Raw genomic sequence first — 25,380 nt, forward strand, 5'->3', positions numbered from 1 at the left:
GGATCATTTGAAAACTTTTATCTTGTTAATTCAACTTTTGTTAAGTTCAAAAATATTATGTAAACAAGTATTCATTTAAAAGCAAAAGATATATTTTAAAGTGTTTTTGATTTAAGGATATGTTTAAAAACTTCTTAAAAGTTCAACGTATTTTTAATACAAAACACTAACGATAAATGTATTTTTGTAATTTTTTGATAAATTATTTTAAATAAAAGAACAGTTAAAAATATTTAAACTATTATATTTAAGTCTTTAATAAAAAACACTAACTATAAATGTACTTTTGTAATTTTTTGATAAATTATTCTAAATGAAAAAGCAGTTAAAAGTATTTAAACTATTATATTTAAATTAATCATAGGTTACCTATGATATTTTGTTTTATTTATACATTGTTTTTATTAATTTTGCTAACACGATTTTTTTACATATAAAACTATTGTTAACAAACTAGAAAGCGATGTTTTTAACGATTTAAACCAAATGAAATAAAATTTAAAAGTATTTAAAAATTTTTAAGTCTAAAAGTATTTTTTTAAACACAAAGTACAAGCTTTTTATATAGTTTAAACAAAAAGAGAGAGAAAGAGAGAAAAAAATATATATAACAAAATGGTATTTTCGTCAAATTAAATGCATGAGAGGTTTTAGGGTTTAAGAACAACCTCCATCACAACTAACCTCTCACTCTCCCTTCCACTGTTGAGCTTTTCTGAGTTCTTCACTCCCGATATCATCTCACCATGTGGGCTCTTCGTAGAGCTTCTACTCCTCTCAGGTATTCTTCTCCTCCTCCTTTATCTGTTCCCCTTTTCTTCACACTACACCACTCTGTTTCTCTACCTTACATTCTTCCTTCAATATCAAAACTTTTAATCTCGTTTTTGGCTGTTAACTTTTGAATTCCTTTCATGGGTTTTGGTTTTCACTGTCTCTATGCATCGACGATCTTCTTGCCTGCTTCTTATCGATTTTCCGGTGCTAATTAAAGAAGGAAATGAAGTCAAGAGTTCTGCGTGTTCTGTTCTGTTCTTGTAGTAAACTTTGTGTTCCATTTCTGTTTTCTTTAACAGGATTCTTCCTTGCTTCTGATTGATCTTTTTTTTCTCTCCTACGGATAACTTGGTCCGAGTGATGCAATTAGAATCATAGAAAAACGTAGACATTGAAATTAGGATGTAAGAAGCTTGAGAAGAAAATGAGAAACCCTTATTCTTTGGACATTTTTCTTCTTATTCTAATGTTCTAAACATGAAACCTTACAAAAAAAAAGTTCTAGGCATGAAAATTTGTACTGGAAATTTCCAGAACTAAATCATTATCAATCATCCGAAGGAATGTTTTTGTATGATTGAACTTCTGTATACATATACTACATGCATGGACGTGTATATCGTGGTGGGGAAAGTACGGTACCTCGAACTGTTCAGACCCTCTGTATGATCTTTTTTTTTTCTCTTTTCAGGAATCAAGGGTATAGAGTAAGAACTTCATATGTCTTTGGCAAACTAGAGGTACCATATTTTTGGGAAGGAAATGTTGCTGGTTTTGGAACCACCGCTGGTTTATACGACAAATTCATTTCTTTCGAGAGAAATAACCCTGCCACGTGGCCGTCCTCTGGGGTTTATATTAGTAGTCATGGTCTATCTACACAATCTCGTGCTGAGAACAGTGGAGAGGAAGAGAATGTGGAAGATGGATTTTCCGAACTTGATGGTAATGAAGAGGAACTAACCTCTGGATCAAAAATTGCTGATGACGATGACAATGATGTTGATGATGGGACTCAAAAGGAACTGGATTTACTTGATGGAGAAACTGAACTTGCTGAAAAGAAATTTACAAAATGGGTTCCTTCAAAGCTGACCAAAGCTATTTGGAATGCTCCAGATTTTTCTGTGGCTAGTGCACTTGTTAAGTGGGTCAGTCAAGGAAACAAACTAAGCCGGGATGATATCTCTTCGACCATGATCAGTCTTCGTAGACGTCAAATGTTTCGCAAGGCTTTGCAGGTAAATTGACTGGATGTTACTTTTCTGGCAATGATTTTCATTTGTGTGACTTGAGGTTTGTAATTTATCTCATTCCACCTGGGATTTGTGGAACACTATATAAGTTTATGTGATTAGTTCACACAATTTATTACAGCATTGATATGTTGGTCAATTCGTAGAATGTACAACAATTGATTGTAATAAGGTCTAACCAGCAGAAAATGTTTTCGTGATGTGTTTATTAGCCTTTTAATCAGTAAACCTGCAAACTTAGATCAGTTGTATAGAACTACCATTATCAAATACTTGTACGAAAAACTGTGGAGCTGGCCTTCTGCATTCAAATTGTACTGGTTCCTCTTAGCAAATTTTCAGTTGGTTTGATGCTCGGTTGAACAGAACTGGAAGTGGAACTGCTGCCAGTTTATTTGGATCGGCGTTTGTATACTGTTGGCCCTATAAAAGCCATGACAGACAGGAAAATGGTTATGCAATTTTTGTCACTGAAATTTTTTGTAGCTATTGTGTGGTAAATATTTCCCCGTATTTTTAGACATTCATTCGTTATTTCTTGAACTCATATCACTGGCATTTCTGTATGGGTTTCACAGTTTTCAGAGTGGTTGGAAGCAAATGGACAGCTTGAATTTAATGAAAGAGATTATGCTTCTCGCGTTCACTTGATTGCAAAGGTACAAGGTCTCCATAAGGCAGAGAGTTACATTGCTAAAATCCCAAAGTCCTTCCAGGGGGAGGTGGTACACCGAGCTCTTTTAGCTAACTACGTGGTTGCCAACAATGTAGAAAAAGCGGAGGAAGTATTCAATAAAATCAAGGACCTTGAATTCCCAATGTCCATATTTGCTTACAACCAGATGCTTGTTCTTTACAAGAAGATTGACAGGAGGAAGATAGCCGACGTTTTGTTGTTGATGGAGAAAGAAAATATCAAGCCTTGTCCGTTTACTTACAAAATCTTAATAGATGGTAAAGGCCTTTCTAATGACATAAGTGGGATGGAACAAGTTGTTGATTCAATGAAGGCTGAAGGAATTGAGCTTGATGTTTCTACACTTTCTCTATTAGCTAAGCACTATGTTTCCTGTGGGCTTAAAGTCAAAGCCAAGGCCATTTTAAAGGAGATTGAAGAAACTAACTCCAATGGCCCTCAGTGGTTATGCAGAATTTTACTTCCTTTTTATGGAAAACTACAAATGGAAGATGAAGTGAGAAGGCTCTGGGAGATCTGTGAGGCAAATCCTCATATTGAAGAATGTATGGCTGCCATTGTTGCTTGGGGACAGCTGAAGAACGTCCAGGAAGCAGAGAAAATTTTTGATAGAGTTGTAAAAACTTGGAAGAAGCTATCCGCAAGACACTATTCTATCATGATGAACGTTTATAGAGACAGTAAGATGCTGACGAAGGGCAAGGAAGTAGTCAATCAGATGGCAGAGAGCGGTTGCCACATCGATCTGTTGACATGCAATGCAATTGTGAAGCTCTATGTGGAAGCAGGGGAGGTAGAAAAGGCAGACTCTTTCTTGGTTAAGGCTGTTAAAAAATACGGGATGAAGCCATTGTTTACATCATACAAGACTCTCATGGATCACTACGCAAGGAGGGGTGATGTTCACAATGCAGAGAAAATCTTTGATAAGATGAGACAATCGAGTTACATTCCTCGTCTCGGGCAATTTGGAACTCTAATACAAGCATATGTTAACGCCAAGACTCCGGCATATGGTATGAGAGAGAGAATGATGGCAGATAAGGTTTTTCCAAACAAAACTTTGGCAGGACAATTAGCTCAAGTTGATTCTTTTAGGAAGACAGCGGTGTCAGATTTGCTTGATTGAGAAACATAACCTGTTAGTTTTGAAATGTATAACACCCTACATTTTCAACTTCATGTTACAAATCAGGTACTTTGCTCATTGATCTGGTGTCTGCTATTTGTTTTAAAAAAGTAAATGGCTCTTACGACGGAGAAATTTCGGAATTGAATCCTGGTGCCCTGTGTTAATTAGTTTTTAGGAAAATCTACTCCTTTTTTTTTTTCTTCTTTTTTTCATATGTACTTTTTGTCCATAAGTTCAACTAATGAACCTTAGTGGTTCGGTTTATAACTATGGACATGTTTGGTCCTTAAGTTTTCAAAAAGTTCCTAAGTTTTTATAAAGAGTGTAAAATTAGGAAAATTTTATTTTAATTATAACAATCTCAAAATGAAAAAAATAAAAAATAAATGGTTACGAATATGACTTAAATGTTCCTACTCTAATCCAAGTAACACCTTCTAATATACTTTTATCCTAAAATAGAAATACACCATAACTAAGGAAGCACATCTAAAACAATATCAAATCAAAACATTTTGATTTTTTTTCAAAAACAAAACCCAAAACTTCTAACAAACACTTCAAAGTCAAAACCCTAAATTCCCTCCCAAATTGTTCCATCTTAACTATTCTTCAAACTCTTAGCCTCTTTGTAAAGTCACGGTCTGAAACCCTTCTCTTCTTTTTTCTCTACCTTCTTTAATTATAAACATGTAAAATAGAAAAAATAAAAACTTTGGTAAGAATTTACATTTTGTTTAAGAAATATGTCAAAACTTTTAAATAGATTGAAAAAATTCTTTTCATATTTTAGATAAATGAAAGTAAATTTAATATAACAACCAAATATTTATTGTTTTATAAAGTTTATCAATAAAATATTTTGATATTTTTGAAAAACAATTAAATAAATGTTTATTAAAGATAGATATAATTAGTTTAATACATAAAAATTAAAGATAGTTCAGAAAAATTTATTAAACCTGTATTTTTTTCGAAATCTTACAAAAGACAGATATTATGGATTAGTTAAATATACGTTTTAGAAATTTTAGAAAATAAATATATAAAAATTTATTAAAGATCAATTAAAATATAATTTTATTAAATAAATATATAAACAAAAGTTCGATTAAGATATAACTAATTAGAGATACTATGAATAGAGATTCATATAGCAATGGTTCAATATTCTACGACAAATAAATCTCATCTGAATAAAAAATGTGTGCGTTAGTGAATATGGTATAAGATTTATTTATTTTGTTTTTTTTGCTATAATTCCAACTGACCCCCCTAATTTTGTCATCCAATGCCCCTTTTGAAAAACAAGTTTACAAGGCTCTAAAGTATTTTATATTTAATATTCAAAATTTAAAATTATAAGTTAAGATATTATTTGATTATTAGAAGTTACTCTTCTCCCATATAATTATTTAAAATAAAAGTAAAGATATTTGAGAGGTCTTTTAATTTATTTTTAAAACTAAAAAGATATATTTTGCAAATTGGAGTATCAAAATAGTCTATTCTTATAAACATAAAAACTAAAAAAAATCTATTTTTAAAACTGAAGGATAGAACACGTATTCATTAAAACCAATAATGACTAAAAAGGTAAGTTTTTCTAATTTCTATTATCTCGTTATTCCTTAGAAGTAGAACTTTGAATTTCCAAAAGCTCAGCAATTGTTGTTATTGTACGTCGTCGAATGGATTCAACAAGTATCTTTCTTGCAGCTTTGTCTTTGGATTGTAGTATCCAAATTTTGGGATTTTTTACAATAATGTCTTCTGAGTTCATATTTTTTGGAGTTTGAATTTTTGAAGATTGTAGAAATCTTAAACCTAAAACTACTTTTTGTTTTTTTTTACATAAACTACACAGTTTTAAAGAGACGAAAGGGTATTATAGTCAATCAGGTGACGGGTTTTAGGGTTTAAGAAGAAGCTCCATGCCAGTTCCATTGCAACTATAACACATCTCTCACTCTTGCTTCCGTTGTTGAGTTCTTCTGACTTCCTCACTGCTAATATCATCTCACCATGTGGGCTCTTCGTAGAGCTTCTACTCCTCTTAGGTATGCTTCTCTTCCTTCCTATATTCGCCTCTTCCTCACACTACACCTCTCTCTTTCTCTACCTTACATACTTCATTCGATAACTAAACTTTGAATCTCCTTTTGGCTGTTCACTTTTTAATTCATTTCATCTGTTTTGTTTTTCAATTACACTATGCATCCATAATCTCCCTTTCTCGCTTCTGCTCGACTTTCCGGTGCTTATTAAAGAAGAAAATCAAGTAAATAGTACTGCGTGATGCGTTCTGTTTTTGTGTCTACCTTTGCCTTCCATTTCTGTTTTCTTTAACAGCTTCTTGCTTGCTTTTGATCGATATTTTCTTTTGTCTCCTACGGATAACCTGGTCCGAGTGATGAATTTAGAATCAGTGCAAAATGTCGACAATGGAATTGGGATGTAAGAACGTGTAATATTGAGAAGAAAATAAGAAGTCCTTGTAATTTGGACATTCTTCTTCTTATTCTAATGTTCTAAACATTAAATTTTCAAATGGCAGGACTGTTTTTTGTATTTATTTACTTCTGTATACATATACTACATGCATATATCATGGTGGGGCAGGTATAATGCCTCCAACGTTTGAGACCCCTCTCTGTAAAATCTTTTTGTGTTCTCTTTTCAGGAATCAAGGGTATAGAGTAAGAACTTCATATGTCTTTGGCAAACTAGAGGTACCATATTTTTGGGAAGGAAATGTTGCTGGTTTTGGAACCGCCGCCGCTTTATCCGACAGATTCATTTATTTTGACAGAAATAACCTTACAACATGGCCGTCTTCTGAGGTTTATATTAGTAGTCATGGTCTATCTACACAAGCTGGTGCTGAGAACAGTGGAGAGGAAGGTAATGTGGAAGATGGATGTTCCGAACTTGATGAAACACTTCCAAGCACTAGTCCACTGGAAGATAGTAAGACAGCTGATGATAATGAAGAGGAACTAACTTCTGGATCAGAAATTGATGATGACAATGACGTTGTAGATGATGGGACTGAACTGGATTTACCTGAGGGAGAAACTGGACTTGTTGAAAAGATATCTATTAAAAGGGCTCCTTCAGAACTTCTCAATGTTATTTGGAAGGCTCCAGGTTTAACTGTCTCTAGTGCACTTGATAAGTGGGTCAGTGAAGGAAAAGAACTAAGCCGGGACGATATCTCTTCAGCCATGCTCAATCTTCGCAAATGTCGGATGTATGGAAGGCTTTGCAGGTAAATTGACTTTGATGTTGCTTTTCAAGCAATGAAATTCATTCATGTGGCATGATGTTTGTAATTAATCTCGTTTCACTTGGGATATGTGGGACTCTATGTATGCTCACTTGATTAGTGGACACAATTTATTTCAGGATAGAAATGTTGATCAAATTTTGTAAAGTACAACAAACATTTATAGTATTATGGTCTAACAAGCATAAAATGGTTAAGCAATTTTTGACACTGAAGATTCATCCGATAGGCTTGGAATCAGTAAACCCGATTGTGTAGATCAATTTTTGAGAAGTACCATTAGCAAATACTTGTATAAAAAACTGTTGTTTTGGCCTGTAGCATTGAAATGGTGCCGGAGCCTCTTACAGAAATTTAGTTGGTTTGATGTTTAACTGCTGCACCAGTATATTTGGATCAAAATTATATATTGTGGACCAAAAGTCATTTCTGGTATAAAAATGGTTATGCAATTTTTGACACTGAAGATTTTTCTGGCCATTGTATGTGGTAAATATTTTCTCCTATTTTTAGACGTTGGTTCATCATTTCTCGAATTCATTTCTGGCATTTCTGTATGGCTTTAACAGTTTTCAGAGTGGTTGGAAGCAAATGGGAAACTTGATTTTGTTGAAAAAGATTATGCTTCTCGGCTCGACTTGATTGGAAAGTTACGAGGTCTTCGTATGGCAGAGAATTACATTGCTAAAATTCCAAAGTCCTTCCAAGGTGAGGTGGTATACCGAACTCTTTTGGCTAACTGTGTGATTGCCTGCAATGTACAAAAAGCGGAGGAAGTATTCAACAAAATGAAGGACCTTGAATTCCCCATCACAGCATTTGCTTGCAACCAGTTGCTTCTTCTTTACAAGAGGACTGACAAGAGGAAAGTAGCCGACATTTTGTTGTTGATGGAGAAAGAAAATGTCAAGCCTTCTCGGTTTACTTACAGAATCTTAATAGATACTAAAGGCCTTTCTAATGACATAACTGGGATGGAACAAGTTGTTGATACAATGAAGGCCGAAGGAATTGAACTTGATGTTTCTACACTTTCCGTATTAGCTAAACATTATATTTCAGGTGGGCTTAAAGACAAAGCCAAGGCCATTTTAAAGGAGATGGAAGAAATTAACTCCGAAGGTTCTCGATGGCCATGCAGAATTTTACTTCCCCTTTATGGAGAACTCCAAATGGAAGATGAAGTGAGGAGGCTCTGGGAGATCTGTGGGTCTAATCCTCATATTGAAGAATGTATGGCTGCCATTGTTGCTTGGGGAAAGCTGAAGAACATCCAGGAAGCTGAGAAAATTTTTGATAGAGTTGTAAAAACAGGGGAGAAGCTATCCGCTAGACACTATTCTACCATGTTGAACGTTTATAGAGAAGACAGTAAGATGCTAACGAAAGGCAAGGAAGTGGTCAAGCAGATGGCAGAGAGCGGTTCTCGCATGGATCCGGTGACATTGGATGCAGTTGTGAAGCTCTATGTGGAAGCAGGGGAGGTAGAAAAGGCAGACTCTTTCTTGGTTAAGACTGTTCTACAATACAAGAAGAAGCCAATGTTTACCACATACATAACTCTCATGGATCGCTATGCAAGTAGGGGAGATGTTCCCAATGCTGAGAAAATCTTTGGTATGATGAGAAAATATGGTTATGTTGGTCGATTAAGCCAATTTCAAACTCTAATACAGGCATACGTTAATGCCAAGGCTCCAGCCTATGGTATGAGAGAGAGAATGAAGGCAGATAGTGTATTTCCAAACAAAGCCTTGGCAGGAAAATTAGCTCAAGTTGATTCTTTGAAGATGAGAGAAGTGTCCGATTTGCTTGATTGAAAAATATAACCCGTTACTTTTGGTATGTATAAACTCCCCAGATTTCAAATTTATGGTTTGAATCATGTATTTGTTCATTAGTCTGGTCGATGCGTTTTGTTAGATGAACTCATGGAAGTTTATAGCTCTTAGGACGAAGAAATTGCAAAATTGGATCCTGTTGCACCAATGTTCTACTGTCCAATTATGTTTCCCAACTTTAATTCGTCGAATGAATTCGATAAATCTTCTGATTGCTGGGGTTTTTTTCCTGCGGTATCCAAATATTGGAAATTTTGACCACCATGTTTTCAATGCACTCAAGTTTTGATATTGAAAAGTGTAATGAAGTTTGAATATTTTAAGAGAGAATTATAAATATATATGTGTTTTGTGTGTAAAAACACTATTGTTGAAATTATAATGTCTATTAATAACATAATTATACTGTAAATAATACGGTATTTATAAATTTACTACCATGCACAATCTATCTATAACAAGCTCAAGCTCACAAATTATATGTGAGTTATTAGGCTAAAAACATAAACATGTTGTAATTAAAGCATGCAATTACCCTGGGAAGCTTGGTGCCATCCAAAATTTCAGTATCTGACAATGTCAATTGGTCGACATATTCCAAAAGAGTAACTCATCTTATTTTAGGTCAATCGGAGCTTGTAATGTCCCTTCCATTTGTAGTTCAATAAAACTTTTACAAGAATCTTTAAGGTTGGATTGACTTAATCCCTAACTTCCTTTTGGAATCAAAACTTTACTTAGTATGGTTGATGTACACACCTCCTTCCATACACTTGCCAAAGCCCGTAAATTAAGTCATTTCATTGGATAACTAAAATATTGTAACTTGTATAAATTAAAATCGCTCATCCAACTAATGCAAGCACTCGTATTTGGTTATAATGAGTTAAGCACACATATATGTTTGATTTTATAATAAATCCAACTATATTTTGTTGTTTTACGCAAAAATAAAGCAACACAGTGACACAACAACACAGAAGTTTTAAAGACGGATGAAATCTTTGATTGAAAAAGAATATATATCAATCACATAACTAATTAAATGAGTTAACATAAACCAATTGATAAATGTATTCTTTCTATAGTTAATTAACTTAATACATTTATATTAGTTAAGAGTTTAATTATCTCGTCAACATGTCAAAAACGATTATCCTCCTAAAATAAGATGAGATATTTTTTAACCGTTGTTTTACGAATAACACTCCCTTTGAGCCTCTAATTATTTAGAAAAAGTTTCAAACCTTATATTAGCATATGCTCTATTAAGTTTATAGTTTTAAAGTGAAAATAAAAATAAACTTACAAAATAATAGAAAGCAACAAAACGTAAATATCAGCCTTACAGTCTTTTCTTTGAGTTGACACAAAGAATGAGTAGATAAAACTAAGTCACTTTTAAAACTTTGAATAACAAATTTAACTCGAAGATGTATCTATATTTATGCTAAAATTGATTGACATGATTTTTATTATAATAATCATATGTATTTATTTCCTACAAATTGTTATAAATCATTTATTTCCCATGTTACAAACAAATTATTTTGTTCAAATGCCAAATGGTTACAAATAGTGTTAAATATTTTAAACATTTCTAAAAACATTATTCATGATTGTTTACTTGGCCATGTGTATGTTATTTTTATCTCTATTTATTATAGAGTTCTAGGAATAATAGACTTTTATCGTTATTAAAAAATATTGTTATATTTAATTATTTTGAATCTAATTACTATATTCGTTAACTCAACCCAATCAACTTCTTCTTTATTGCTTACCAAATGCCCATTTAGTGTTCTTGCTTTGTTTGTTGTATAGTTTAAACAAAATTCTAAAAAGGAAACAAAGAGTTTCTAAAGAAAATGCAAAACGGCAAAGTTTTGCGATGGTATTTTCGTCAATTAGATACTGTGAGAGGTTTTAGGGTTTAAGAACAACCTCCAGGCCGCTCGGTACAACTCATCTCTCACTCTCCCTTCCATTGTTGAGCTTTTCTGAGTTCTTCACTCCCGATTATCATCTCACCATGTGGGCTCTTCGTAGAGCTTCTACTCCTCTCAGGTATCCTTCTCCTCCTCCTTTATCTATTCCCCTTTTCTTCACACTACACCACTCTGCTTCTCTACCTTACATTCTTCATTCAATATCAAAACTTTTAATCTCGTTTTTAGCTGTCAACTTTTGAATTCCTTTCATGGCTTTGGTTTTCATTGTCTCTATGCATCAACAATATTCTTGCCTGCTTCTGATCGACTTTCCGGTGCTAATTAAAGAAGGAAAAATGAAGTCAAGAGTTCTGCGTGTTATGCTCTGTTCTTCTAGTTTACTTTGTGTTCCATTTCTGTTTTCTTTAACAGGATTCTTCCTTGCTTCTGATTGATATTTTCCTTTTTTTCTCCTTCGGATAACTTGGTCCGAGTGATGCAATTAGAATCATAGAAAAGCGTAGACATTGAAATTGGGATGTAAGCAGCTTGAGAAAACCCTTATAATTTGGGCATTTTTCTTCTTATTCTAATGTTCTAAACATGAAACCTTATAAAAAGAAATGTTCTAGACATGAAACTTTCTACTGGAAGTTTCCAGAACTAAATCATTATCAATTATCGGAAGGAATGCTTTTTGTATGATCTTTTTGTTCTCTTTTCAGGAATCAAGGGTATAGAGTAAGAACTTCATACGTCTTTGGCAAACTAGAGGTACCATATCTTTTGCAGAAAAATGTAGCTGGATTTGGAACCATCGCTACTTTATCCGACAGATTCATATCTTTTGAAAGAAATAACCTTGCAACATGGCCGTTCTCTGAGATTTGTATCAGTTGTCATGGTCTATCTACGCAAGCTGGTGCTGAGAACAGTGGAGAGGAAGATAATGTGGAAGATTCATTTTCGGAACTTGATGAAACACTTCCAATCACTAGATCAGAAATTGCTGGCGACGATGACAACGTTGTTGATGATGGGACTCAAAATGAACTGGATTTACTTGAGGGAGAAACTGAACTTGCTGAAAAGAAATCTTCAAAATGGCGTCCTTCAGAACTTTTCAATGCTATTTGGAAAGCTTCAGTTTTATCAGTCCCTAGTGCACTTGATAAGTGGGTCAGTGAAGGAAAAGACCTAAGCCGGGCCGAGATCTCTTTGGCCATGCTCCATCTTCGTAAACGTCGGATGTTTGGGAAGGCTTTGCAGGTAAATTGACTGGATGTTACTTTTCTGGCAATGAATTTCATTTGCGTGACTTGAGGTTTTGTAATTTATCTCATTCCACCTGGGACTTGTAGAACGCTATAAGTTTATGTGATTAGTTGACACAATTTAATACAGCATTGAAATATCGGTCAATTCTTAAAAAGTACAACAATCGATTGTAATAAGGTCTAAGCAGCAGGAAATGTTTTCGAGATGTGTTTCTTAGCCTTTTAATCAGTAAACCTGCGTACGTAGATCAGTTCTTTAGAACTACAATTATCAAATAGTTGTACGAAAAATTGTGGAGATGGCCTTCAGCATTGAATTGGTACTGGCGCCTCTTAGCAAATTTTTCGGTTGGTTTGATGTTCGGTAGAGCAGAATTGGAAGTGGAACTGCTGCCAGTTTATTTGGATTGGCATTTATATATTGTTGGCCCTATAAAAGCCATGACAGATAGGAAAATGGTTATGCAATGTTTGTCACTGGAAATTTTTGTAGCTATTGTGTGGTAAATATTTCCCCATATTTTTAGACATTTGTTTTCTATTTTATCATCTCATCGCTTGCATTTCTGTATGGGTTTCACAGTTTTCAGAGTGGTTGGAAGCAAACGGACAGCTCGAATTTAATCAAAGAGATTATGCTTCTCGCCTTGACTTGATTGCAAAGGTACAAGGTCTCCCTAAGGCAGAGAGTTACATTGCTAAAATCCCACAGTCCTTCCAGGGGGAGGTGATACACCGAACTCTTTTAGCTAACTATGTGGCTGCCAACAATGTAAAAAAAGCAGAGGAAGTATTCAACAAAATGAAGGACCTTGAATTCCCAATGACACCATTTGCGCACGACCAGATGCTCATTCTTTACAAGAGGATTGACAAGAGGAAATTAGCTGACATTTTATCGTTGATGGAGAAAGAAAATGTCAAGCCTTCTCCGTTTACTTACAAAATTTTAATAGATGCTAAAGGCCTTTGTAATGACATAAGTGGGATGGAACAAGTTGTTGATTCAATGAAGGCTGAAGGAATTAAACCTGATGTTTCTACCCTTTCCCTATTAGCTAAACACTATGTTTCAAATGGGCTTAAAGACAAAGCCAAGGTCATTTTAAAGGATATGGAAGAAAATAACTCGAAAGGTTCTCGATTACCGTGCAGAATTTTACTTCCCCTTTATGGAGCACTCCAAATGGAAGATGAAGTGAGGAGACTCTGGAAGATCTGTGAGGCAAATCCGCATATGGAAGAAAGTATGGCTGCCATTGTTGCTTGGGGAAAGCTGAAGAACGTCCAGGAAGCAGAGAAAATTTTTGATAGATTTGTAAAAACATGGAAGAAGCCATCCACAAGACACTATAATACCATGATGAATGTTTATGGAGGCAGTAAGATGCTGACTAAGGGCAAGGAACTAGTTAATCAGATGGCAGAGAGCGGTTGCCGCATGGATGAGTTGACATGGGATGCAGTTGTGAAGCTCTACGTGGAAGCAGGGGAGGTAGAAAAGGCAGACTCTTTCTTGGTTAAGGCTGTTCAAAAATACGGGATGAAGCCATTGTTTACATCATACAAGACTCTCATGGATCACTACGCAAGGAGGGGTGATGTTCACAATGCAGAGAAAATCTTTGATAAGATGATACAATCGGGTTTCGTGCCTCGTTTAGGCCAATTTGGAACTCTACTACAGGCATATGTTAACTCCAAGACTCCAGCCTATGGTATGAAAGATAGAATGATGGCATATAATATTTATCCAAACAAAGCTTTGGCAGGACAATTAGCTCAAGTTAATGCTTTTAGGAAGACAGCGGTGTCAGATTTGCTTGATTGAAAAACATAACCTGCTAGTTTTGGTAATCTATTAACACCCTAGATTTTCAACTTTATGTTACAAATCAGGTATTTATTCTATTACCTGGTGGCTACGATTTGTTAGATGAGTATATGGCTCTTTTAGGACAAAAAAATTTCGAAATTGAATCCTGGTGCCCTGTGTTAATTAGTTTCTATTATCCAATTCTTCCTTAGAGTAGAACTTTGATTTTCCAGATGCTCAGAAATGGTTTGTTGTTGTCCGTCCCCCAACTTTAGTTCGTCAAATGGTTTCAACAAATGTCTTACTGGGACCTTTGTGTTTTTTATTGTGGTATCCAAATTTTGGAAATTTTAGCAATATTGTTCTCATATTTTCAACGCATTCAAGTTTTTTGAGTTTTGTCGAAGTTAAGAAGTCATTCATGGTGGTAACTTATATAGGATTTAATTTACTACTAGTTGCAAGCTATTAGAATAATCGGAGTGTTTGGTCTTAGACACAAAAAAGAAGACATAAATAATATGGTATAGTAAATTGGTACAACTTTCAATGCGTTCACAAACTATTTATGATAGTTGAAAATAGTTTAAAGAAAGATGTAAATAGTTTAAAGAAAGTTGTAGGCCAAATTACTATAAACATTTTTAATTAATACAAAAGGTTTTTTTTGCCAATTTTCTGTATTTATAAATTAATTGATCATTTTGTTATGCATAGGAAGTGTCCTTGTCAATAATGCTAAAGCCAATGGTTATTAAGTGAAAATTTGAAATTATTAAAATTACTTTAGAAATTTAAATTAGTATCCCTACCTTCTCAAAAAAATTAATATTCTTCCTGTTTATGTACACCACATTCACATCCTTCTTTCACATTAGTTATCTTCTTGTCTCAATACATGACCTTAACACTTTTCTTTTCTTTCTTTATTTTTTGGTTCTACACTCTTGATCTGCCCCTTGTTCTTCTTCTTCTTACTTCTTTGACATTTGTTTATCCCACAAAGAGAAATATGCAGATTATAACAAAAATAAACAGAATAAAAGTACTAAGGACATCTCAGAACTTATATTTATATAATTGAGGAGATTTTGATTTTTAAATTTGGTGAGATTTTATATTTGAATTTGAAGTTTTGGATTATATTTAATTGTGATAAAATGGGGTGGATTGAAAAAATGGGGGAACAAATCGCAAGGACAAAATAAATTTATACAATTTGTTTTGAAAATGTTGTTTTTTGAATGGAAACAAATCAATCACTCTACCAAATGTGGGTAGAAGCATTTTTTAATATCTTTCTCTAGTAAGGTTAATAGTATTAATACAACTTTTGAATTTGGAAGAATTTTGTTTAAAGAATATTAACAATTTGTTTTCATAGACTAAAAGTAGAGGTATATTTTGAAGTGTTTCTAATTTAACACTTTCGGAACTTTTAAGTTTGAAAAAATGCACCTTAATCCGAAAGTTCTAAAAATTGTTTTAAATAGTTTTTAAGTTAACTTGATTAATAGTTTACTTGACCAAAGTGACAAGAGATCAATGGTTCAAAATCTCATCATTTAAAGTATTCTTTCATTTCTTGTCAATTACACTTAGTTTCCATTAGAGACTACAAATAAAACTCGAAAAGTTAAGACTGAAGTCTAGTCTCGTGATGGTAGTGATTTACGACAAACGAAAACGACGATAACAACGTCATTGAATCAACAATAAGGTGGTGTGATAAGGAGGGAGACATCCATTGCTTACACACTCTAGAGTAGGAGGTAAAAGGAAGAGTAAGGAGAAAAGGGGAGGGGAGAGAGAAGCATAGTAACGTAAATTATTAAATTAATATCTTTTTTAAGTAAGAGTGAATTAAAATCATAATGGAAAATATTTATTTTGAAACTTTTGAAACTTTAAATCTTAAACTTTATTAGGTATATTTTTTAAAACTTTTGAAAAACTAACAACACTATTAGTATTTTTATTTTTTATATTTTTCTAAGTCTAAAAGTATTTATATATATATATATATATATATATATATATATATATATATTTATATATTATATATATATAATATATATATATATTTGTGACATAAAATACGTAGTTTTAAAATTGTAGGAGCATTTTTTAATAGTTTAAACAAAATTAAATAAATTCCAAGAAAAAAAATAAAAATGCAAAAGGTCTAAGCAACACAACACAAGGGTATTATGGTCAATTAGATGACGGGTTTTAGGGTTTAAGAAGAAGCTCCATGCCAGTTCCATTGCAACTATAACACATCTCTCACTCTTGCTTCCGTTGTTGAGTTCTTCTGACTTCCTCACTGCTAATATCATCTCACCATGTGGGCTCTTCGTAGAGCTTCTACTCCTCTTAGGTATGCTTCTCTTCCTTCCTATATTCGCCTCTTCCTCACACTACACCTCTCTCTTTCTCTACCTTACATACTTCATTCGATAACTAAACTTTGAATCTCCTTTTTGGCTGTTCACTTTTTAATTCATTTCATCTGTTTTGTTTTTCAATTACACTATGCATCCATAATCTCCCTTTCTCGCTTCTGCTCGACTTTCCGGTGCTTATTAAAGAAGAAAATCAAGTAAATAGTACTGCGTGATGCGTTCTGTTTTTGTGTCTACCTTTGCCTTCCATTTCTGTTTTCTTTAACAGCTTCTTGCTTGCTTTTGATCGATATTTTCTTTTGTCTCCTACGGATAACCTGGTCCGAGTGATGAATTTAGAATCAGTGCAAAATGTCGACAATGGAATTGGGATGTAAGAACGTGTAATATTGAGAAGAAAATAAGATATCCTTGTAATTTGGACATTCTTCTTCTTATTCTAATGTTCTAAACATTAAATTTTCAAATGGCAGGACTGTTTTTTGTATTTATTTACTTCTGTATACATATACTACATGCATATATCATGGTGGGGCAGGTATAATGCCTCCAACGTTTGAGACCCCTCTCTGTAAAATCTTTTTGTGTTCTCTTTTCAGGAATCAAGGGTATAGAGTAAGAACTTCATATGTCTTTGGCAAACTAGAGGTACCATATTTTTGGGAAGGAAATGTTGCTGGTTTTGGAACCGCCGCCGCTTTATCCGACAGATTCATTTATTTTGACAGAAATAACCTTACAACATGGCCGTCTTCTGAGGTTTATATTAGTAGTCATGGTCTATCTACACAAGCTGGTGCTGAGAACAGTGGAGAGGAAGGTAATGTGGAAGATGGATGTTCCGAACTTGATGAAACACTTCCAAGCACTAGTCCACTGGAAGATAGTAAGACAGCTGATGATAATGAAGAGGAACTAACTTCTGGATCAGAAATTGATGATGACGATGACGTTGTTGATGATGGGACTCAAAATGAACTGGATTTACCTGAGGGAGAAACTGGACTTGTTGAAAAGATATCTATAAAAAGGGCTCCTTCAGAACTTCTCAATGTTATTTGGAAGGCTCCAGGTTTAACTGTCTCTAGTGCACTTGACAAGTGGGTCAGTGAAGGAAAAGAACTAAGCCGGGACGATATCTCTTCAGCCATGCTCAATCTTCGCAAATGTCGGATGTATGGGAAGGCTTTGCAGGTAAATTGACTTTGATGTTGCTTTTCAAGCAATGAAATTCATTCACGTGGCATGATGTTTGTAATTAATCTCGTTTCACTTGGGATATGTGGGACTCTATGTATGCTCACTTGATTAGTGGACACAATTTATTTCAGGATAGAAATGTTGATCAAATTTTGTAAAGAACAACAAACAATTGTAGTATTATGGTCTAACAAGCATAAAATGGTTAAGCAATTTTTAACATTGAAGATTATTGTACACTGAAGATGCATCCGTTGGGCTTGTAATTAGTAAAACCGATTCTGTAGATCAACTTGTAAGAAGTACCATTATCAAATGCTTGTATAAAAAACTGTTGTTCTGGCCTATAGCATGCAAATGGTGCTGGAGCCTTTTACAGAAATTTTAGTCGGTTTGATGTTTAACTGCTGCACCAGTATATTTGGATCAAAATTATATATTGTTGGCCAAAAGTCATTATGGTATAAAAATGGTTATGCAATTTTTGACACTGAAGATTTTTCTGGCCGTTGTATATGGTAAATATTTTTTCCTATTTTTAGACGTTGGTTCATCATTTCTCGAATTCATTTCTGGCATTTCTGTATGGCTTTAACAGTTTTCAGAGTGGTTGGAAACAAGTGGGAAACTCGATTTTATTGAAAATGATTATGCTTCTCGGCTCTACTTGATTGGAAAATTAAGAGGTCTCCGTATGGCAGAGAATTACATTGCTAAAATTCCAAAGTCCTTCCAAGGTGAGGTGGTATACCAAACTCTTTTGGTTAACTGTGTGATCGCGAGCAATGTACACAAAGCGGAGAAAGTATTCAACAAAATGAAGAACCTTGAGTTCCCCATCACAGCATTTGCTTGCAACCAGTTGCTTCTTCTTTACAAGAGGACTGACAAGAGGAAAATAGCCGACGTTTTGTTGTTGATGAAGAAGGAAAATGTCAAGTATTCTACGTCAACTTACAGAATCTTAATAGATGTTAACGGCCTTTCTAATGACATAACTGGGATGGAAGAAGTTGTTGATTCAATGAAGGCTGAAGGAATTAAGCTGGATGTTGAGACACTTTCCCGATTAGTTAAACACTATGTTTCAGGTGGGCTTAAAGACAAAGCCAAGGCCGTTTTGAAGGAAATGGAAGAAATTAACTCCGAAGGTTCTCGAAGGCCATGCAGGATTTTACTTCCCCTTTATGGAGAACTCCAAATGGAAGATGAAGTGAGGAGGCTCTGGGAGATCTGTGAGTCTAATCCTCATATTGAAGAATGTATGGCTGCCATTGTTGCTTGGGGAAAGCTGAAGAACGTCCAGGAAGCAGAGAAAATTTTTGATAGAGTTTTAAAAACAGGGAAGAAGCTATCTGCAAGACACTATTCTACCATGATGAACGTTTATAGAAAAGACAGTAAGATGCTGACGAAGGGCAAGGAACTAGTCAATCAGATGGCAGAGAGCGGTTGCCGCATGGATCCGTTTACATTGGATGCAGTTGTGAAGCTCTATGTGGAAGCAGGGGAGGTAGAAAAGGCAGACTCTTTCTTGGTTAAGGCTGTTCTACAAAACAAGAAGAAACCAATGTTTACCACATACATAACTCTCATGGATCGCTATGCAAGTAGGGGCGATGTTCCCAATGTTGAAAAAAATTTTGCTATGATGAGAAGATTGGGTTATGTTGGTCGATTAAGCCAATTTCAAACTCTAATACAGGCATACGTTAATGCCAAGGCTCCAGCCTATGGTATGAGAGAGAGAATGAAGGCAGATAATGTATTTCCTAACAAAGATTTGGCAGGAAAATTAGCTCAAGTTGATTGTTTGAAGATGAGAAAAGTGTCCGATTTACTTGATTGAAAAATATAACCCGTTACTCTTGGTATGTATAAGCTACCCAGATTTCAAATTTATTGTTAGAATCATGTATTTGTTCATTTGTCTGGTGGATGCGATTTGTTAGATGAAAGTATATAGCTCTTTGGCAAGGAAATTGCAAGATTGGATCCTGTTGCACTTATGTTCTATTATCCAATTCTTCCTTGGAGCGAAAAATGGTTTATTATTCTATGTTTCCCAACTTTAATAAATCTTTTGGCTGCTTTGGTTTATTTCTTTTTGGGATTGTGGTGTCGATATTTTGTAAATTTTGCCAATAATGTTTTCATGTTTTCAATGCACTCAAGTTTTGGTATTAAAAAAAATGCACTTAGTTTTGATATTGAAATTTTTAACGGATTTTGAATATTTTAAGACAATCATATTAAGAAAATTGATTACAACACAGTGTTTCATGTAGCAAGCTTGCTTTTGTTGCAATTATATTATAAATAACATGGCATCGTAAATTAATAATCTATCATTTATGCACTATCTATCCATGAACAAATCAAGGATGTGTTTAGGAGCAAACCATTTGATTTTTAAAAGAGATGTATGTATAATTGATTTTTCAACACAACAAACACCTATCACCTAATTTCTAGTGATTTTATATTTTTGTCAAACACCATCATATCATATGAAGAAGATTTTGGTAAATGAAAAATCATTTTGACAATCTCAAAATGACTTTCAAATCCACTCAAATAAATTTTAGAGATTATTGTATATGACAAACTATTTTAAATATCTTTAAATATAGTAAAATAAACCAAAAAATATTATTATATTTAAAAACAAATTTGATAATTTTGTTATATATAAAAACGGTCACTAGACAAGGATTATTGAAATTGAGAGGAAATTTTGTGTACCTAATGCCCAAAACATGGCAATTTAGTGGTTAAATTCAATCATTCATGAGTGATTTTTTAAATTATTGTAATTATTTTTTAAAAAATTTCATAAATATCATTATCTTTAAAAAAAGAAAAAAAAGCAATATTTTTCTCCCTTATTTCACACTTCTTCTTTCTATGTATATGTTCAGTTCTACCTTCTTACTCCCCTAATTACTCTCCTTCTCCTTATTCGTTTCATATATGTTTATCCATTAAGAGAAAATAAATCTCTTCATATTAAAGTATATAAACTCATCCCATCTAATTCAGCATAAACTTGATTTATACAAACCAAATAAAAATAAATCAATCCATCAAAAAAATTGAATCAGAAAAATTGTGTTGGGTTATATGAAAGTTTTATTAATATTATTATTTAACAAAAGAATCAGGTTGTGACAAAATGGTGTTGGACAAAAGCAGCCAAAGGCATTTAGTAAAAGATGAGTATTATTGTTGTTAAAGAAATCTTTGAAAGTGGAGAAGAGTGAGAGATGGTGAAATAGGGTTTAGACCAAACAAAATGTCAAACTTAAAATCATAGAATTAGTATTGATGTAGCCATGAGGATTTTTCTAATGAAAACTAAAATTTAAATTGTTTTTCTCAAAAAAAACTTTATAATATGTGAAAAATTATTTATAATTATCAATAAAGTAATCAAATAATTAGATATTGAATCATAAAATGACATAAGAAGTAGAATGTTATATTTTTGTTTTCATTTCCATGGCTTTTATTAGGAATGAGTATGGTGGACCGAAAAACCAAAACGAAAGATTGAAAATGACCGAACCAAAGTCGATCGGTCGGATGAATGGTGTAGGCAGTCGAGTTTCGATTCTTAAAATTTTTAAATCAAATTAATTTTGGTAGAAAAATCGATTCTTCTGAAGTTACTAATTATATTTTATTGTGAAAACATTGACGTAGGAAAGATGGTGTTTTTATATTAAAGGAAATGTATATGTTGAAAATGTTTGCAATAGAAGTATATTTTTAAAAACTTTCCAAAACACTAACGATGAGTGTTTTCTTAAGTGTAACTATTTTGTAAAGTTTAAAGAAAAAATTTGTAAAATAATGCAAAAGGGTATTTCCGTCATTTAAATAAGAGGCTTTAGGGTTTAAGAACGACCTCCATGCCACTGTCATTGCAACTCATTTCTCACTCTCGCTTCCATTGTTGAGCTTTTCTTAGTTCTTCACTCCCGATATCATCTCACTATGTGGGCTCTTCGTAGAGCTTCTACTCCTCTCAGGTATCCTTCTCCTCCTTCTTTATCTATTCCCCTTTTCTTCACACTACACCACTCTGTTTCTCTACCTTACTTACTTCATTCTTAATAAAAACTTTTAATCTCGTTTTTCGCTGTTAAACTTTTGAATTCCTTTCATGGGTTTTGGTTTTCATTGGCTCTATGCATCAACAATCTTCTTGCCTGCTTCTGATCGACTTTCCAGTGCTAATTAAAGAAGGAAATGAAGTCAAGAGTTCTGCGTCTTCTGTTCTGTTCTGTTCTTGTAGTTTACTTTATGTTCCATTTCTTTTTTCTCCTACGGATAACTTGGACCGAGTGATGGCATATTAGAATCATGGAAAAACGTAGACATTGAAATTGGGATGTAAGCAGCTTGAGAAGAAAATGAGAAACCCTTATAATTTGGGCATTTTTCTTCTTATTCTATTGTTCTAAACATGAAACCTTATATAAACAAATGTTCTAGGCATGAAAATTTCTACCGGCAGTTTCCAGAACTAAACCATTATCAATCATCCGAAGGACTGTTTTTTGTATGATTGTACTTCTGTATACATATACTACATGCATGAACGTGTATATTGTGGTGGGGAAGCTATGATACCTCTAACTTTTCAGGCCCTCTCTCTATGATCTTTTTGTTCTCTTTTCAGGAATCAAGGGTATAGAGTAAGAACTTCACATGTCTTTGGCAAGCTAGAGGTACCATATTCTTGGGAAGCAAATGTAGCTGGTTTTGTAACCACGGCTACTTTATCCGACAGATTCATTTCTTTTGAGAGAAATAACCTTGCAACATGGCCGTCCTCTGGGATTTATATCAGTAGTCATGGTCTGTCTACGCAAGCTGGTGCTGAGAACAGTGGAGAGGAAGATAATGTGGAAGATGGATTTTCAGAACTTGATGAAGCACTTCCAACGACTAGATCAGAAATCGCTGACGACGATGACGATATTGTTGATGATGGGTCTCAAAACGAACTGGATTTACTTGAGGGAGAAACTGTACTTGCTGAAAAGAAATCTTCAAAATGGGTTCCTTCAGAGCTGACCAAAGTTATTTGGAATGCTCCAGGTTTATCTGTCGCTAGTGCACTTGATAAGTGGGTCAGTGAAGGAAACGAACTAAGCCGGAGTGATATCTCTTTGACCATGATGAGTCTTCGTAGACGTCGAATGTTTGGGAAGGCTTTGCAGGTAAATTGACTGGATGTTACTTTTCTGGCCATGATTTTCATTTGTGTGACTTGAGGTTTGTAATTTTTCTCATTCCACCTGGGACTTGTGGAACACCATATGTGATTAGTTGACAAAATTTATTACAGGATAGAAATGTTGGTCAATTCTTAAAAAGTACAACAATCGATTGTATTAAGGTCTAACCAGCATAAAATGATTTTGAGATATGTTTGTTAGCCTTTTAATCAATAAACCTGCATACACAAATCAGTTCTTAAGAACTACCATATCAATATTTGTACGAAAAATTGTTGAACTGGCCTTCAGCATTCAAATGGTACTGGTGCCCCTTACCAAATTTTCGGTTGGTTTGATGTTTGGTTGAGCAGAATTGGAAGTGGAACTGCTGCCAGTTTATTTGGATCGGAATCTATATATTGTTGGCCCTATAACAGCCATGAAAATGGTTATGCAATTTTTGTCCCTGAAAATTTTTGTAGCTATTGTGTGGTAAATATTTCCCCCTATTTTTAGACATTCGTTTGTCATTTTTTGAACTCATTGCTTGCATTTCTGTATGAGTTTCACAGTTTTCAGAGTGGTTGGAGGCAAGTGGACAACTCGAATTTAATGAAAAAGATTATGCTTCTCGCCTTGACTTGATTGCAAAGGTACAAGGTCTCCATAAGGCAGAGAGTTACATTGCTAAAATCCCAAAGTCCTTCCATGGGGAGGTGGTACACCGAACTCTTTTAGCTAACTATGTGGTTGCCAACAATGTAAAAAAAGCGGAGGAAGTATTCAACAAAATGAAGGACCTTAAATTCCCAATGACAACATTTGCTTACGACCAGATGCTTATTCTTTACAAGAGGATTGACAAGAAGAAAATAGCCGATGTTTTGTTATTGATGGAGAAAGAAAATGTCAAGCCTTCTCGGTTTACTTACATTGTTTTGATAGATGTTAAAGGCCTTTCAAATGATATAAGAGGGATGGAACAAGTTGTTGATACAATGAAGGCTGGAGGAATGGAACCTGATTCTTATACACTTTCCATTTTAGCTAAACACTATGTCTCAGGTGGATATAAAGACAAAGCCAAGGCCATTTTAAAGGAGATTGAAGAATCTAACTCCAGAATTCCTCAATGGTCACGCAGAATTTTACTTCCCCTTTATGGAGCACTCCAAATGGAAGATGAAGTGAGGAGGCTCTGGAAGAGCTGCGAGGAAAATCCTCGTATTGAAGAATGTATGGCTGCCATTGTTGCTTGGGGAAGGCTGAAGAATGTACCGGAAGCAGAGAGAATTTTTAATATAGTTGTTAAAACATTTACGAAGCTATCCACAAGACACTATTATACCATGCTGAAGGTTTATGGAGACAGTAAGATGCTGACAAAGGGTAAGGAACTGGTCAATCAGATGGCGAAGAGTGGTTGCCGCATTGATCCGTTTACATGGGATGCAGTCGTGAAGCTCTATGTGGAAGCAGGGGAGGTAGAAAAGGCAGACTCTTTCTTGGTTAAGGCTGCTCAACAATACGGGATGAAGCCATTGTTTACCTCATACATGACTCTCATGGATCACTACGCAAGGAAGGGTGATGTTCACAATGCAGAGAAAATTTTTCATAAGATGAGACAATCGGGTTACATGCCTCGTCTCGGGCAATTTGGAACTCTAATACGGGCATATGTTAATGCCAAGACTCCGGCCTATGGTATGAGAGAGAGAATGATGGGAGATAAGTTGTTCCCAAACAAAGCTTTGGCAGGTCAATTAGCTCAAGTTGATCCTTTTAGGAAGACAGCGGTGTCAGATTTGCTTGACTGAGAAACATAACCTGTTAGTTTTGGAATGTATTCTTCTCATCGGCTTCTTCATTCTTCTTCACGATTTTCATATGCATCTTCTTGTTAGTTGTTCTCCTTGAGCTGGTTCTCCTTCTCCTTCTCCTTCTCCTTCAATTGTTATAGTTTTTTTATAATGTTATTTAATTTTTCTTCTATTAAGTTCAGCACAAATTGAACTGTAGTGAATTGGAACTTATTGGTATTTTTCATAATGTTAGTTGTTCTTCTAGATTTTAAATTAGCCCAAATTGAACTGAACTGAATTGGAAATTATTGGAATTTACTTGTACATGTTTTTCTCTGGTTTTTTATTTGTTGAATTCAACCTATTGGAATTTAATTGTATATTTTCTTATTTGGTTTCTTATTTGTCGGTGTGAAGATTTGCTATCAATGTCTATTGTTTCTCTGTTGATAGACAACGATGGACATTCTTTTTCTTCAATTGTTCATAATGCTATTTAGTTGTTCTTCTAAGTTTTAATTTTAATTTAACCCAAATTGAATTGAACTTGTAGAAATTCACTTTATTTTTATTTTTCATTTATTGAATTCAACTTATTGGAATTTAATTGTGTATGTTATTCTCTAAATTTTTGTTTGTTGGTGTAAAGATTTTGGTATAACTTGAGGGAGTGGTTTCAATGTCTATTTGATGGTCATTTGTTTTATTGCTATCTATTATTTG

At 34.1% G+C, this 25,380-nt stretch overlaps 3 protein-coding genes across 7 annotated transcripts; all 3 read left to right on the forward strand.

Annotated features, from left to right (window-relative positions):
• The first annotated feature begins 626 nt into the window (after window positions 1-626).
• On the forward strand, window positions 627-19,721 carry LOC101207142 (pentatricopeptide repeat-containing protein At1g80270, mitochondrial). 5 transcript variants are annotated; one of them, XM_011653880.2, is made up of 3 exons: window positions 627-781; window positions 1,469-2,018; window positions 2,612-4,007. In XM_011653880.2, exons 1-3 carry the CDS (start codon window positions 747-749, stop codon window positions 3,857-3,859), a joined length of 1,833 nt encoding a protein of 610 aa, XP_011652182.1. In that variant the 5' UTR covers window positions 627-746; the 3' UTR covers window positions 3,860-4,007. The 5 variants fall into 5 exon arrangements, with proteins under 5 accessions (XP_011652182.1, XP_031739462.1, XP_011652179.2 ...); XM_031883602.1 differs by lacking the exons at window positions 1,469-2,018; window positions 2,612-4,007 and adding exons at window positions 11,649-12,192; window positions 12,784-14,386 and having other exon boundaries at window positions 656-781; XM_011653877.2 differs by lacking the exons at window positions 627-781; window positions 1,469-2,018; window positions 2,612-4,007 and adding exons at window positions 10,877-11,059; window positions 11,649-12,192; window positions 12,784-14,386.
• LOC105434993 (pentatricopeptide repeat-containing protein At1g80270, mitochondrial) lies at window positions 5,736-9,235 on the forward strand. Its single transcript, XM_031883603.1, is given in 3 exon segments — window positions 5,736-5,922; window positions 6,546-7,161; window positions 7,721-9,235. Coding segments are annotated over 3 exon segments (1,902 nt in total). The 5' UTR covers window positions 5,736-5,887; the 3' UTR covers window positions 8,972-9,235.
• A 1,821-nt stretch (window positions 19,722-21,542) lies between the features above and the next one.
• Window positions 21,543-24,997, forward strand: LOC101218439 (pentatricopeptide repeat-containing protein At1g80270, mitochondrial). Its single transcript, XM_011653875.2, has 3 exons — window positions 21,543-21,655; window positions 22,309-22,852; window positions 23,425-24,997. The coding sequence occupies exons 1-3, from the start codon at window positions 21,621-21,623 to the stop codon at window positions 24,670-24,672; spliced, it is 1,827 nt and encodes a 608-aa protein (XP_011652177.2). The 5' UTR covers window positions 21,543-21,620; the 3' UTR covers window positions 24,673-24,997.
• Window positions 24,998-25,380: the final 383 nt, after the last annotated feature.

This window comes from Cucumis sativus, chromosome 3, assembly GCF_000004075.3.
Source record: "Cucumis sativus cultivar 9930 chromosome 3, Cucumber_9930_V3, whole genome shotgun sequence".
Lineage (NCBI taxonomy): Eukaryota > Viridiplantae > Streptophyta > Magnoliopsida > Cucurbitales > Cucurbitaceae > Cucumis > Cucumis sativus.